The sequence below is a fragment of the Urocitellus parryii genome, chromosome 14 (assembly GCF_045843805.1).
Source record: "Urocitellus parryii isolate mUroPar1 chromosome 14, mUroPar1.hap1, whole genome shotgun sequence".
Taxonomy (NCBI): Eukaryota; Metazoa; Chordata; class Mammalia; order Rodentia; family Sciuridae; genus Urocitellus; species Urocitellus parryii.
In genome coordinates, this window is record NC_135544.1 from 30,579,764 (window position 1) to 30,595,819 (window position 16,056).

Sequence of the window (16,056 nt, forward strand, 5' to 3'; positions counted from 1 at the left end):
GAATTTTAATTCTAACAGTGGTGTAGCAGTTTTAGCATTACTAATGAGGTTATGTTCTAATAAAACAATTCTCACTACTTTAATGCTCTTCCTTTTAAGCATTGACCATATGGACTTTATTACTATTACAAGAGAGTCTGTAACAGGTTATAGTTTGCACTATTTTTTCTCCCAGTGGTAGAGGAGGGCAGCAGATCCCATAGTCTGTAAAGGCCTCTTGGAGCTCTACAGGACTCTGTGGTTGTGATAATGGTGTACACAAGTTATATACAGGTCTGAACACTTTCAGGTTTTTGGTTTCCTTTACAGACTTTAATATCTTTTAGCAACAAGAGACACATTACTGCAATAAGTCTTGAGTGTGTAAATATGTGTAAAAGGGCAAAAAGTGATTTGAAGAATTCATAAAAAGATGCAAGTTGTTATGGAATAAAAATATTTCAGAACTACTGGGTGACATCAAATGATCAATTTGCCACGCAGCTTAGCAAGACTGTGTCTCAAAGGCTAGGGGTCCTGCTCAGGCATCATTTTCTTAAGCTGATGCCTAAAAACTGAAATGCAGCAATACATATATGGTGATTTATTACTTTGTAGTGAAGCAACGAGTTCGTATCAATATTCCATTCAGAGCAATGTTATAGTTGTGTGTGGGCATGTGTGTACATTTCTATCAACAGCCTAATACTGACAAGCTAGATATTTAGGTAGAAACAGAGTTTTCAGTTCAGTCAAGTTAGGTCTATTTTGAAAGACATGCCATTGGAGAGACTTCGCTAGTCTTTTCTATCTCCCTGATTTTATGTTAAAATAGTTGGTTATGACTTTTTTCTCCCTTATCAGTTGTACATCTGTGGGCATGAGCTCTGGACCAGATCACCCAGGTTTGAATCCCAGCTTCATCATTTACTAAATGTGTGACTCTGGGTAAGCTACCTAACTTATCTGTGCCTCAGATTCCTTATCTGTGATGGTGATGGTAAGAATAGATATTTCACAGAATGTTGAGAGGATCTCAAGAAATACATGTAAAATCTTTAAAAGAGAATCTAGCCCATTATATATACTCAGTAAGAATTAGCTATTCTTAATATTTCCTTTTGCCCTGTCTTCTCTTACATGAGTTATGAGTCTGTTGCCTCATAACTACAAAATATGTGAATGCCATAATTATTGTCAACTAAAGGATGGCTTGCTTTATGAAAAAAATTTAAAAAAAGAAAAAAAATTACCTGAACTTGGATAGGTTCAAATTTGTTTCCTTATTTCTGCTTTTATAATATCCTAAAATAAAGCAAGCTAATCTTAAAATATCCACTGTAGCTGGAGCACAGTGGTACACACCTGTAATCCCAGCTACTTGGGAGGTTGAGGCAGGAGGATCAGCTAGTCTGGGCAACTTTGCAAGCCCTATCTCAAGATAAAAAATGCAAAAGCTAGGGGTCCTGCTCAGTGATGAGACACTTGCCTGGCATATACAAGGCCTTGGGTTTAATCCCCAGCAAACACATACACACACACATACACACACACACACACACACACACAATCCATCTTAAGTTGTTTCAAGAGCAATAATGATAAAGGTAAATAAATCATGACACTTTTTCCATGATATCCTTCATTTTGAGAGCCAACAAACCAGATTTTTGAGGTGGCTGCTTGGGTGACAAACCAGGGTAAGAGATTTCTGGTACACAACCACTGGACATTCAATCATAAGCTGTTTTCTTAGTACTGGTTTTATTTTATGGGGTCATGATAAGAGAACGTCTGGAACATCCAGGGAACATCTGCTTGTTTCCTGTCTTGACACATTCACTTCCATAAAGACATAGTTCTGAATCAAGCAACATATATCCATGGTTTTAAAAACGTCTGCCAAACGAAAATTCTAATTGGGCGCACAATTCTGTTGTCCAGAAGAACAAATGTGGAGAAGCATATGGACCCCAAGATGAGAATTAGCCTCTGGAAATGTTCCCCACAGAATGGTAGGAAATGAGGACTGGATAAATTCCCTATATGGCAACTTAGAGCTGCTTATTAGACACTGGCCTCTCCTAATTGAGAAGAAGGATCAGTACTGCAGTATTAAAAGAAAAAAAGTGGTGCATTTGGAAATTGGTGGCAGAAGATCTCTGAATCACATATGCAATAGGACTGGGATTCAAGGTCATCTGAGTTTAAGCACAGTGAGTTTCCTGACAGGGTGAGCTGGTGCTTGCTTTACAATATCCTGAAGAGCACTAAGAGGCTAGTGTGTTGGTACAAATGAGTAGTGAGTTTTTTGAGCAGTAATACATCTGGTACGAGGATACGGGTTACAATGACTAAAGACAGTGCAGCGGGGAGCAGGAATGCAGGGATCTACAAAATGAATGGTTTTGGGAAATCTTTGTTCAGCAGTAGGAGCACAGAGTATTCTTGTATGATTGACTGAGATATTGCCACTTCAGAAGAGTTTAAAATAACATTACATTTTTGACTAATAGCAGCAAAACCAAAGAAATAGATCAAGTTAAGAAGCTTTCCTATATTGCACCTTGATTCTTAACTCATCCTGAATTGCCTAGACCACCACAATTATCAAGCCATCTTCTCTGCAGTTTTTATTCAATTAGACACAGATCCAGTGGCAAGTGCAGGCTGGATATGCTCATTTATTTTGTCATAATTCAGTCGACTTAGACTGGAGAAATATTCGCAAAGAACAAGCCATAGAATAGACGTTATTAGCACTTTTATCTTTTCAGCTGGAAATGGTGCCATAGCCCTTAGCACATAAAGTATCTGAAGATGCATAACAAATTATATTTATGTATAAAAGCAAAACTGCCTATTTATGGTAACCAAAAGACTGTTTAGCTTATTGCAAACAGTCAAACAAGGGATTTGGGATATGGAATTTCCGTGGTTGCTTGATTTTTAAATAGTGTCAACAAGGAGTTTTGAATCAAGTTTTGACAACTTTGTGTCTAAACTCTAATTGATTCAAATTCATAGGCTCTTGATTGACATTTCTTTGATCCTTTAATTGGTAATATAAAATTCACAAAGTTGATTTTTAGTCCTACAAGTTTAAATGCCCCTTGGCTGATATTAGTTAAGTAATTTTAAGCTTTTTATTTTGGAATTTTATGGAACTGGTATAAGCATGATATAAAATTTAGGAGTTTGTCACAATAATACTGTAAGCATAAAGATGTGAAAATGTTTAGAATATCAAAGAGGAACACTTTGATATTATTTTTTTTTTGATACTGGGGATTGAACCCAGGGGTGTTCTACTACTGAACAACATCCCCAAGCCTTTTCTTTATTTTTTTAATTTTGGGACAGGGACTGGCTACTTTGCCCAAGCTGTCCTTGAACTTGTGATTCTCCTGCTTAGCCTCCCAGATATCTGGGATTGCAGGTGTATACCACAGAACCTGGCAGAGAAACACATTTTTAAAGCATTCTAAAGGATTTCATTTAGGTGAAAAATCTAATGTTGACTGAGTAGTACTTTTGTCTATTCATTAAAGTGTAGCTAAGGACTTTTATTTTATATAATATCCTGGCACTTATTCATTTGGTATAACAACATACTCTGAATTATTAAAATAATAAGAGTATATGTCTTAATTTTTATTCAATATTTTTATTATTTCTTTCATTAGTCAAATTAATTACACTGTTTATAACACACATGTAAGAGGATCAGAAGCATGCATTCTTCTATTTTATTTAATCATTAACAACTGACAATACCATTCATTTTTATAGATTTAGACATGTTTTTCAGTTTCTGTTTCTTCATATCACTTGTTCCTAATCCTCTCATGGCTATTATGCTACCAAGAGAAGTGAGGATATAAAGAGGCAGGATCTTACTAACCAGTTGAAAGTAGATGATCATAGGCAGGCAAATAGGGAAAGATAGCTGAAAGTAATTTCAAATTTTTAAACTATATGAAGCTAAATGAAGATGCTTCAGTGAGCTGAAATATGTTGATTTTGTTACATCAATTTAGATTAATTAAGCAAATTGAATCTCTATATTTGTCAGTGACATCAACATTTATTTGATGATTTGGGCTCAAAAACCTTGCCCATTTTCTTCACTTTCTTCTTTCTAATCATCCATATGGTACAGCCTCTCCATTCTCTGCCTTCCTTTATTTTATTGGTTGATTTCCTTCATTGCTGGTTTTCTATTTTAGGTACCTGGAATCTCATGTGCATCAGGTTTCTAATTGATCTTCATGTTCTCCTGAATAGTGACACTAGATTAATCTTCCTAAAAGGCCACGTGATCAAGACCCTAAAATAGTTTCCCACTGTCTATTATCCTGTAGCACAGGAAAACAACTCCTTAGAGCACTCAAAGCCCTGAGCCATCTGAACTACACCTGCCTTTCTATCTGTATCTCTCATCATTGCCAACATGAATCCCCTGTTCCTTTCAGATGGAACTGATTACTCTCAGAATATCTTGCTCATCTCATCCTAGACCTAGCAACTTTATTTGTTCTACCCCCAACCCCACGGTTGTCCTTCCATCTTACTGTTCCATTTAACCAGACTTCATTTTTAGACTTGGCTCAAATATCAACCCTTCCAGGAAACTTCCTTACCATACACACATCTCCCAGTCATCACTCTCCTCCCCCAATGTAAAAGTCAATTTTATAATTATCAAACAATAATACTGATAATGTTATTTTGTCTGTTACATATATACCATTTCCCCTATTAGACTGTGAGTTTCTGAGAACTCTGAAACTATTGCTATTTATTTGTCATAGTGCCTGGCACATGGTAAGCAATCAGTTAACACTGATTGATTTAAATACAGATTGATGTCAATATAAAACTCAGAGTACTTTGCATGCATGGCATATAAAGGAAATGCAGATGGCCAAATTTATTTAGGATGATTTACAGAGGAGAAAAGTGATGGATCATGAGAGAGGGATTATAATGAGTATCACTGCCGAACACCATGAGTTAGTACATAATAAGTATATATCATAAAGTGTTATAATAATGCTGTGCTAACCTCAGAGAATTTTTTTTCCAGAGAAAGAGATTATAGCTCTAAGTAACTTGTAAATGATTGAAAAATAAGTCTATCTTTTTACATCCCCAGGCAATCACCCCATAGAAACCTAGCCATTGGGAAACGTAAACACAGGAGGTACGGTGCAGTGGAGAGAACATAATTTAGAGTAATTCAAATCTTTGCTCCCCATTTCTTAGCGCACATCTTGGGGAAGTTACCTAATGTGCTGGAGCCTCCATTACCTCATCTGTAACCCTGAAGGATTGTTGTGAGATCTGCAACAACATATATATAACACCTGGCACAGTGCCTGGCATGCAATAGGCCAGCTTGTTAAAAGGTAGCTCCTTTGATATTTTTTTCTGTATTGCCTGCGGCATTTTCACACTGAGTTGGTGTGCATACCTGTCTGTCTTTCCTCTTTTCTCCACAGCTACCAAGAATGCAAGGCCAGAAAAATTTTGATATTCTATTGTGGTTTCTAGCAGCAGAGCTTTGCATGCTCAGTATTCGGAGGAGATTTAGAGTTAATCTTAGCATGTGACGGAGCCATTAGCTGAAAGTACAAGATCAATAGGGGATCTTGGGAAAAGGTCATGGGACCATGCCTGGTCATGCTGATATGCAACAGCTATACATCTTTCAGTCAGACTTTGGTTTTTATTTGTTAGTTGTCAATCTCTACACAATAGTTAAATGGGATTATGTTGACTTATTCATCTAAAGTACCTAACATAAAATATCACTAATTTTTAAATCTGATTATCATAGCATTAGATATTTAATGGCCAACCTAGATCTAGCAAGTCTGACTTGTCTTGCTTTTTGCTAGCTTTACTTTAAAACATTGCTTTTTCCTTTCCTTTTTTTTTAGTCAAAAGTATCCAGACAAGCCTTTAATGTACCTTTTCCAGCAGAGTGTACATAGAAAACAGAATATGAAAAACTTTTTGAGCTGAGATATCTGTTCAACTATATTCATCCTTATTTGAAGAATGTATTTTTCCTCATAATAGTGGCAACAAAAACCCCATTTCTTAAATCTAGTAACTCTTCCAACTAGGAGAATAGAAACTGCAGAGATAAATCTTCAAAAGCAGTTAAATCTTATTTAGCTTCAGGACCCACATGCACTGGCATGGATCTCTTCTAAGCCCATTGAGGGGCCCTGGCAAAATAGCCACATGTTCACATGCTTTTAAAAAATATGCCAAAGTTAAATATTTCTAGATTACCTTTCTTAGAGTCTCTCAAATTGAATAAGATTTGGGCCCAATAAAACATTACCTACCCTGGATTTTGGTCAAACTACATAGGCCTTCTTAAACTTTCCTACTGTGCCTCAAATTTTGTTTTGTTCAATATGCCTTGAATTATGTAAGTCAGTAATTGAAATTCCTTGTTGTTGTTAAGCAGAGATATTCATCATAGCATTTTTGGTAACAAAGTTATTTTATGAACCAACTTGAAAATATTCCTGGAATTATGTCACATGATATATTTGTAATATATAATAAGAATTCACCTAAGCAGTTTTCATTCTTAGATGTTCTGTGATACTGCGTTTCCTCTCTCATGATGATATGTTATTAGAAAACAATTTCAGAGGGTCACATTGAAATGTAAAATGGGCATTTGAAAATATGCAACAACCTTTAAGATGCTTACCTATGTCTAAAATCTTTATTTCTTGGTGGAAGCAGATAAAAACAGGTAAAGAAAAAAAAAAAGCACAGTTAGAAAAGCCTTCTAAAATATAATGAGATAAATACTGAGATTTTAATTAGTTGCATGAAAATTCTGAATTTAAGCAGAAATAACACTGGAAATGACTTTTGCAGGTTGAGCCTTATAAAATAACTGACAGAATAGGTTGATTCCGATAATTAAACAAAACAAGACAGCAACATGCTACTTGCATTACTGGCATTATGGCTAATGAATTGACCCATTGTGAAGATCCAATAACCTAGTAAAAAGCTGTTGGCTTAGGTCGTTTACTGTCCTGTCCTGATATCATAGGAAAATATTTTATGCTTTAATTTCAATAATTTTATTGTAAAGTAAAAGAGGAATAACACAGGCCTATTCTAAAGAAAAACAGATTTCAAAAATCATACTTCTACCCTTTTATTGCACAGAAAATTCACTGAAATCAGTGAGATATTTTATAGTATGTAACTCTATATTCTCTTGTACATTTCCAGTCAAATACATAAGTACTGTCCTTCTAGCTTTAACCAAGAATGATTTCTTTGTATGAGAGTTTTAAACACTGGGAAGGTATGTTTAAACAAATAAATTAGTATATCACATTCATGTCTTTTAAAAGGCATGTTTGGATTTAATTAACATCCCAAATGAAGGAAAGACATACCTTAGTTCTAAAACGCTTGTTACATTTCCAGAAGGGAATATTCTCCGAACATAGTTGAAATCACCTACATACAGACTGCCATCAATTCCACATGCTAGCGCCACTGGGGCCAATAGCTTATTGCCATCGGCTTGACCATTGCAACTTGGGCATGAGATGCTGCGCCTCCGACCATTGCCCATGATGCTGCTGACAACTGGAGGCTGCTGGGAGATAAACTGATTTTCCCCATTTCCCTTGTACAGTATACCTGGAAGACAGAAAATGCATTTTTTAATGATAAAAACAATAAAGATAAAAAGTAAACATGTTTGTTATAGATCTTACTACAATTCATTGCCTTCTAGATTTATACTGGAAACTTTTATTTAAAGTTCTATTGGAAAGAATACTAATTACATAGTGTAAAATATTACACAATAAAGGATATATTAGAATATATTTTTAAAAGTGCTATGTGCTATGAACTTAAAAAATGTCTGGTTTTAAAAGGAACAAAGGATTAATGTGAAAAATTAAAAACTCAAATTCTTAGCATCAGAAATTCTCAATCTTGGCTACACACTGGAACTGCCTGGGGAACTGTAAAAAATACTGATGCCTGGTTTACACCCCAGGAGATTCTGATTTAATTGGTCTGGTGCAGCCTCAGCATCGAAATTTTAAAAAACTCTCCAGGTGATCTTAATATGCAACCAAGTTTGAGAACCGTGTTCTACATAATGTTCTCTAGGGAATAACAAGTTTGCCTAATTGTTAATCAATGTTGAAAATATTACATATCAACCTGATTAATAAAAATGTGTCCCAGGAATATAAATGTCTTTCTTATGAACTTATTATTAGGTTTTGAAAAAGTTAAAATATTTTATGGAAAAAAGAGAATATTTATAAAGACCCCCCACCATTGTTAATTGTCACAGAGGATTTTATTTATTTATTTTTTTTGGTACTGGGTTTAAACCCAGGCCTTTGCATATACTATTCATGTACTCTACCATTGAGTTACGCCCCCAGACAATAGGAGCCTAATAAAATTCTACTGTACTGTCAAAGAATATTTTACTTACACTCTTATCTACACAAGAATGTACATACATGAAATTCCAAATGTCAAACATAACAAAACGATTCCAGAAGTCCAATTTATTACCTAAATTGAACTGTAGCTGGGTGCAGAGGGGGCACACCTGTAATCCCAGCTACTCAGGAGGCTGAGGCAAGAGGATCTTAAATTCTAGGGCAGCCTGGGCAATTTAGCAAGACCATGTCCCAAAACAAAAATTTTAAAAAGGCCTGGGAATATAAGTCAGTGGTAAAGTGCTTGACTAGCATACATGAGGCCCTGGGTTAATCCCCCAGCACAGTAATAAATAAGTAAACAAATAAATAAATAAAACAGTAAAGTGAATTCTGCTTCAAGGCATGAAAGTGCCAACAATTTCACAAAGACAAAACACCAGCCTGCTCCTTTGGTCTTCAATGAAAATCTGAGAAAAAGTCCAAAGGAATATTAAATATTTTCATAGTTAGGAACTAGATTTGAGTTGAGATTCTAACTTTATTCATTTTACCACTAGTGTATATAGATCAATGGCTCTATTTTGGTCTGATATAGACTGGATGGTCAGCTGCTACTGTTCCACCCATATTTTATTTAAAAAACTTTTTTAAGTTGTTGATGGACCTTTGCTTTATTCATTTATATGTGGTGCTGAGAATAAAATTCAGTGCCTCACACATGGTAGGCAAGCACTCTGCCATTGAGCCACAACCCCAACCCCTTCATGCATATTTTAAGACACTTCTCAATGTGTTGTTATCTGTATAAACCACCTGCTGCTTTGACTTTAGAGCTGCATATATTATGTTTATTGGATGTTCCATGTTTCAAAGCTGTTCTCAGAGCTAATGACTATACTTCTTAGCTGATATACTGTTAGAAGAAGAATCCTGTCAAAGCACAAACAGAAAACTTGAGGAAGTGTTTTTTCCTCCACTTTGGGATAATTTTAAAGTGAAGAAGTGATCAGAATAATTATGTTCCCCTTATAGCTCAGCACATTTTAGGTGTAGTCTGTGATTACTTTTTTAATGCTTTGCTATTTGGGTGATGTAATAATCATAGCAAATTTACATAAAGAAATCAGGAAAGATAAAACAGGTTTATTCAAATTTAAGAAAAAATAATTTAAATAAGGCTGGAACATAACAAGAGATGAAATGCATTTTGCCTTGAATATTCAAAGAATATATTAATGATACCTAAGATTCTTCTTTCTGTGATTACGTTATTTGACAATTATGGAAGGATAATTTCCTATAAGAGCCAGTTCTGTAATTTTCATCAGAAGAATCCTACAAGTCAGCCTACTGCTCTGTGCACCTGATTTATTCAGTCATTACTTTGAACGATTGGCCCTTCATGATTCTCCTCTATTATGACAGAATAGAAAGATGAACATTAGAATATTTATTTCCATGTTTCAGGGTGTCTGCACAAACACCTGTCAGTGTCTACATTTTTACCTTCTCTTCTTCCACAATATATTTCTAAAGCTCACCCACCTTGTCATGATTGTAAATCACTTTGTTTATTAAATTAGACACATGTCACTATGGAAACCCACTACTTGTCAAACTGTTCTTGGATGTAATTCGAAATCACAATCAGTTTACCCTGTGACTTACATTACCTAACATTTTAAAATAACATTTACTTTATAACACTTTATATAGAATTTGGTGAATTTAATATATTATTAAATATTTTAATATATTATTCTGATTGATTTAAGATGTGTGTCTATATGTGTGTGTATATATATATATATTTACATTATACATGCATACATAGAATATCTAGACATTTCTGAATCCACCTGAATACAATGTCGGGTGTCAAGTATCCCAACAGTGGCAAATTACATAGGTTTGGATTTTTCTGGAGTCCTTGCTCATTGTCCCTCTACTGGTTTATAATTTCATGGGTAAAATCCTGTTGCTAATTGGTTATGAATTTTATCTTATATTCTCACAATAACTAACATGTATTGAGAGAGGTCATTCCCAGTTTTATTTGTGACTTTTAAAGGAATATGGAAATAAGTACAACTGTGTGAAATAAGATTTTAAATAATTTAATCAAGAGTAGCTACTAGCATGGTTGGTACATGGTCTTGCATTTTGAAAGACCATGATTAGGCCTTATGTTACTAACATAACAGATTAAAACTACCACTGCTTCAGACAACACTGATAATTCAAGAGAAGCTCTGAGATAACATAAGGAGCACCCTCCTTGATTGGGAGTACCACTTTTCCAATGTGTGTGCTGGGAGCTCTGCTCCCAGCCTTCTGGGGTGGGAACTGACAACATCCTGATGTCCAGGACACAACTGGAAAATAAGTATGGCTTAACACTGCTATAAAAAAGAAAAGGTATGAAGAGTGTTTCTTGTTTGTTTTTTTCTTGCTACTGGTTTGCTTAGTATTGCTCTCTTTTTTTAATTTAATTTTTTAAATTTATTGATTTTTAAAATATATGACAGCAGAATGCATTACAATTCATATTACACATATAGAGCATATTTTTTCATATCTATGGTTATATATCAATTATATTCATACCAATTCATATCTTCAAGATGTCCTTCAGTAGATGAATGGATAAAAAATGTGGCATATATACACAATGGAATAATATTCAGCAATAAAAGAGAATAAAATCATGGCATTTGGAGGTAAATGGATGGCGTTGGAGAAGATAATGCTAAGTGAAGTTAGGCAATCCCCCCAAAACAAAATTATAAAAAAATTATCCTGCCTTCATTTTTAGTAAATCTTTCTAAAATACCAAATGTTTTCTCTGATATAAGGAGGTTGACTCATCGTGGGGTAGGGAGGAGGAGCATAGGAGGAATAGACGAATTCTAGATAGGGCAAAGGGTTGGGAGGGGGAGGGAAGGGGCAGAGGGTTAGAAATGATGGTGGAATGTGATGAATATCAGCATTGCTATCTCTTAGAGGTAAGGCAGCATCATTTTCAAATACCAGCCTGGACACTACTTTAATTTAAATATACTTGGGAAATTAAAATGCATCCTCTCTAATACAACACTTGTAAAAGGAATGAACATCCAAGCAACAAAAATCTAATGACCATTTATCGTAAACATGTACTTGTATGATATATTCCACTTAACATTCTGAATCTTTCAAAAACCTCTGCAAAGTTAAAATGTATACTACTTAGCCAACACTGTGAAATTTCCTCCTCTAGCTATTTGTGAAAGGAGAGTAGAGAGTTACTAGCTGATATCATTTAGGATTGGAGACTAAAGCAGGTTACCCTAAGGTTTGATTTTCTAGCAAAGCACCTTTAAATTATCTGACATGCAGACAAATATATGGGGAAAATGTGAGAAACACAATAAAGCCAACAGAATCTGTTTAATATAAACAATATTTATCATGAGAGGAAGGAAGCTGGTCATATTTTGCTAGCAAAGTATCTCTTTTGGTTTGTGATGTCAGAATCACATTTCTTCAGAGCCTATTCACTTATCATATTATTGGCTCTGCTACAAATGATATTTTTGATTCTTAATTTTTTCTCTGATTATTCATTTATTTTCCCTAATAGTCACAAAGTCAAATAATAGTACATGTGGCCCTCCTTGAGGAGGAGAATTCTTTTTTTAAAAATACGGTCTAAGTAGAGCTGGAAAAAAAATAAATAAGCAAACTGGATACTCAGGGTAGATTAATTAACCAAGAATTAAAAATTCATTAGAAATATTCTGGTAAAATCATGTGGATTCTAATTTTATCTTTAATTTAAAAAAATTATCCTGCCTTCATTTTTAGTAAATCTTTCTAAAATACTGTGGCTCACACTCACTGACTGACGTGAATTAGGCATTGTAGAAAAATTTGTGGTGAAGACTCCCACATAGAGACCTTTCATTACAGCACCAAAGTCAGTCATTTACATTCTAATGGGAAAATTACTGTGGTGATGAATACATAAACATTTTAAAGTTCAATAAAAGAATATTACATAGTTTCCACTTTAGGCTTTCAGTCTGTTAAAAAAAAATCTCTTTAGTATTAACTACCTGTGAGCAAAATCTTACCATTCTGAACATCCAGCACATGATGCTTATCTAATGTCCAGCCGCCCATGTTGGAAGCATCTAATTCATAGCCTTGCAAAATGGCAGTCCTCTTTTCCCACAGAGTCAGGTCCAAACACGACTCATATTCATATCCTACTGACACTGGAATCAAAACAAATCACAGTTCATCTTCTCAACTGCAGGCAGAAATGTAATTTATTTTATTATTTTGAAAAAATGCCCTTTTCACAATTGTGTTCTGAGACTATATTTCCACTTATTTATGAGCAGTTTATTTTTTATATAAGAAGATTTGACCATATGAAAGATTTAAAAAAAATCTTCAAATATTATTTTCTACTGATTTAATAGAAAATGAGTTTTCTCCCTCACACTACTCTCTCACATGGGGTTCACAGCACAAAATGAAGTCCAGATTGGGAAAGTGGTTAAGTAATTAGGTCAGATAAGTTAGTCCCAAATGTTGATTCGATGATAACAACTAAAAATAACATTTCTATCTGAATAATTAGAGCTGTTTGGTTTCCAAGAATATTTAATTATGAAAAATACTTAAGACAGTGAGGTTCAAAAGAATAGAAAAAGATAGATAGATGGTATTATATTTACATATATCAGAAATAAACAATAAACCCAGCAGTGAATTAATATGAATAATTCACAAGTGAAAAACTTTTCAGAGTTCACAGTAAAACATGGATGTTAAAATTCAGAATAAAGTGAAGGGAGAAGTGACAACTATCTGATTTGAACTAATTCAAATCCAAATTACACATTAATTTCAGAAGAGAATGTCTATTTTATTTTCACATAAAAACTAACAGGAAAAAATGATGTTATCCTTTAGTTTCTGATGATCTGAGTTGAGCTTGCAGCCATATTTCGTCATGTCAAATTTTGATTGCATTGTGGAGTCCTTCAATGAAATAAGTGGCTTGGTATTTTAAGAGTGTCTTTCCACAGAACTGACTGGTCCTTCTAGTCTAAAGATTGAAATAATCTTAGCACAAATTTTGTTTGATAATCTATTAAATACCATTATGAACTGATGCATAAAAAATAACATTATAGGTTGAAAACATAAAAAGGAGGGTGAAAATTATAAATAAAGGAAGAAAATAAAATAGGAAGAGACACAATAAGAAAATAAATATAAAAAGGATACAATAACCTGAAATCTCACTCAGACTAATCTTCTATGCGATAATTTCAGCCAGAAAAACTGACACTTTTTTCCTTCTCATCATATGGAGTACATTCCTTTTCCTTTAGTAGGAATAAACCAGTGATAACTTTTCTAGTATGACCTTACTCCCAACTTATTTGGTTATCCATTAACTTTCCACAGGTTGCAATTAATTTTATGATTCTAACTCTGAGATAATTTTTTTCAATGCAGAGAAGATTTATATGGAACTTACCGACAGCTTCAGATAGACCGTAGACCTTCTGATTATAAGCGTCTGTTTTATCCCATATAAAAGTATAGGCCAAGTTTGGTGAGGCAGGAAACCATTTTTGGAAGAGTCTTCCAACTACAGCTACCATTAGATGCACCTTCATTAAATTAAATGGTATAATGGACTGGGTCATGGTGATCTTTAGAACTGACTTATACCCTGCAGCTCTCGAACTCAAGTAGGAAAGTTTCAAATCTGTTCCTGGAATTGTGGTTTCTTCATGAAGCACCTGCATTTGAACAAAGCAGAAGCTGCTAACTGTGCTCATGTATGTGTACTAGAGAAAATAGATTTAAAAGAACTAGCAGAGCAACTAAAATAAGATGCTGAAGAGTTGCTATTCATAAATACACATTTGAGCTGTTATCTTATTCAATAATTAAAAATAACTCTGCTGCCTGCCTAATTTTCTCCTCCTAAAAGCCTCCTGTCATTTATTCTGAGTTAATCATACCTCGGGTGCTACCCTTCATACAGGAACACTGTGAATGCTCCCTCAGGCTGACATGCTCTGACTTGTTAGTGTGGCAGTCCCAGCAGATTCTCACTAACCCATCTTTCACCCCAGTCACCCTGGAGAATTAAAGCCGACATTTGTAAGATAGTTAGCTCAGAACAGGGATATGGCCTGGGCCAAAGATCTAGCCTTCACCAGCTGGCTCATTTAGGGATTAAACCTGACTGTGCCTGTAGCCACATCAGCCAATGTGTAGGTCACTGCCTAAAGAAAAGAGTGACAACAAAAAAGATCAACTCCTCTGGATTAAATGGTAGTAAATCCCACATCCATGTTGAGAGGTATGGTAACAATAGCACATTCTCATACTCAAATACTGAGCTATAGCTTACCACTGATTTTTGATATCATGGTAAATAAGCTAATTTTAAAAAGCTGGATATAATTTTTCTTAGAGAGTAAATAGTGTTCTTGAGTGTACACATAAGATACTTAATACACACTCTTTGATTTGAAGCTGGACTATAAAATGTTAATGATAGCTGCTTAAGAATTATCCTCTTTGTAAATTCTTAAAAATCATACCCTTAAACCCATTTATTCATCAGTGTGACTAGCTCAATGAATGCCAACTAACTTGTGACATATGACATATGCAAAATATATTATGCTAAAATATTATTTAATATATTTTATGTAGCAAATAAAAATTTTCTAAAGGGTTAAGATTCTCTCTTCCAAATTAATACCAATACTTTTCAAGTTATTTCAGGAAATAGAAAAAGAGGGAGCTCTTCCAAATTCATTCTATGAGGCCAACATCACCCTGATTCCGAAACCAGACAAAGACACCTCAAAGAAAGAAAACTACAGACCAATATCTCTAATGAACCTAGATGCAAAAATCCTCAATAAAATTCTGGCAAATCGAATACAAAAACACATCAAAAAAATTGTGCACCATGATCAAGTAGGATTCATCCCTGGGATGCAAGGATGGTTCAATATACGGAAATCAATAAATGTTATTCACCACATCAATAGACTTAAAGATAAGAACCATATGGTCATCTCGATAGATGCAGAGAAAGCATTCGACAAAGTACAGCATCCCTTTATGTTCAAAACATTAGAAAAACTAGGGATAACAGGAACTTACCTTGACATTGTAAAAGCTATCTATGCTAAGCCTCAGGCTAGCATCATTCTGAATGGACAAAAGTTAAAGGCATTCCCTCTAAAATCTGGAACAAGACAGGGATGCCCTCTATTACCACTTCTTTTCAATATAGTTCTCGAAATACTGGCCAGAGCAATTAGACAGACGAAAGAAATTAAAGGCATAAAAATAGGAAAAGAAGAACTTAAATTATCACTATTTGCAGATGACATGATTCTATACCTAGAAAACCCCAAAGGGTCTACAAAGAAACTACTAGAACTAATAAATGAATTCAGCAAAGTGGCAGGATATAAAATCAACACGCATAAATCAAAGGCATTTCTGTATATCAGCGACAAAACTTCTGAAATGGAAATGAGGAAAAACACTCCATTCACAATATCCTCCA

At 34.5% G+C, this 16,056-nt stretch overlaps 1 protein-coding gene across 2 annotated transcripts in view; it reads right to left on the minus strand.

Annotated features, from left to right (window-relative positions):
- Tenm3 (teneurin transmembrane protein 3) overlaps positions 1-16,056 on the minus strand; it is a 439,811-nt gene that overhangs the window by 47,815 nt on the left and 375,940 nt on the right. Inside the window, exons 16-19 of one of the 2 annotated variants that reach the window (XM_026400586.2) lie at positions 13,990-14,257; positions 12,566-12,709; positions 7,428-7,677; positions 6,719-6,739 (exon numbers count right to left, since the gene is read on the minus strand). In XM_026400586.2, the coding sequence (XP_026256371.1) occupies positions 6,719-6,739; positions 7,428-7,677; positions 12,566-12,709; positions 13,990-14,257 (683 nt within the window). The remainder of the gene's footprint in view (positions 1-6,718; positions 6,740-7,427; positions 7,678-12,565; positions 12,710-13,989; positions 14,258-16,056) is intronic. The other variant, XM_026400587.2, reaches the window with a different exon arrangement.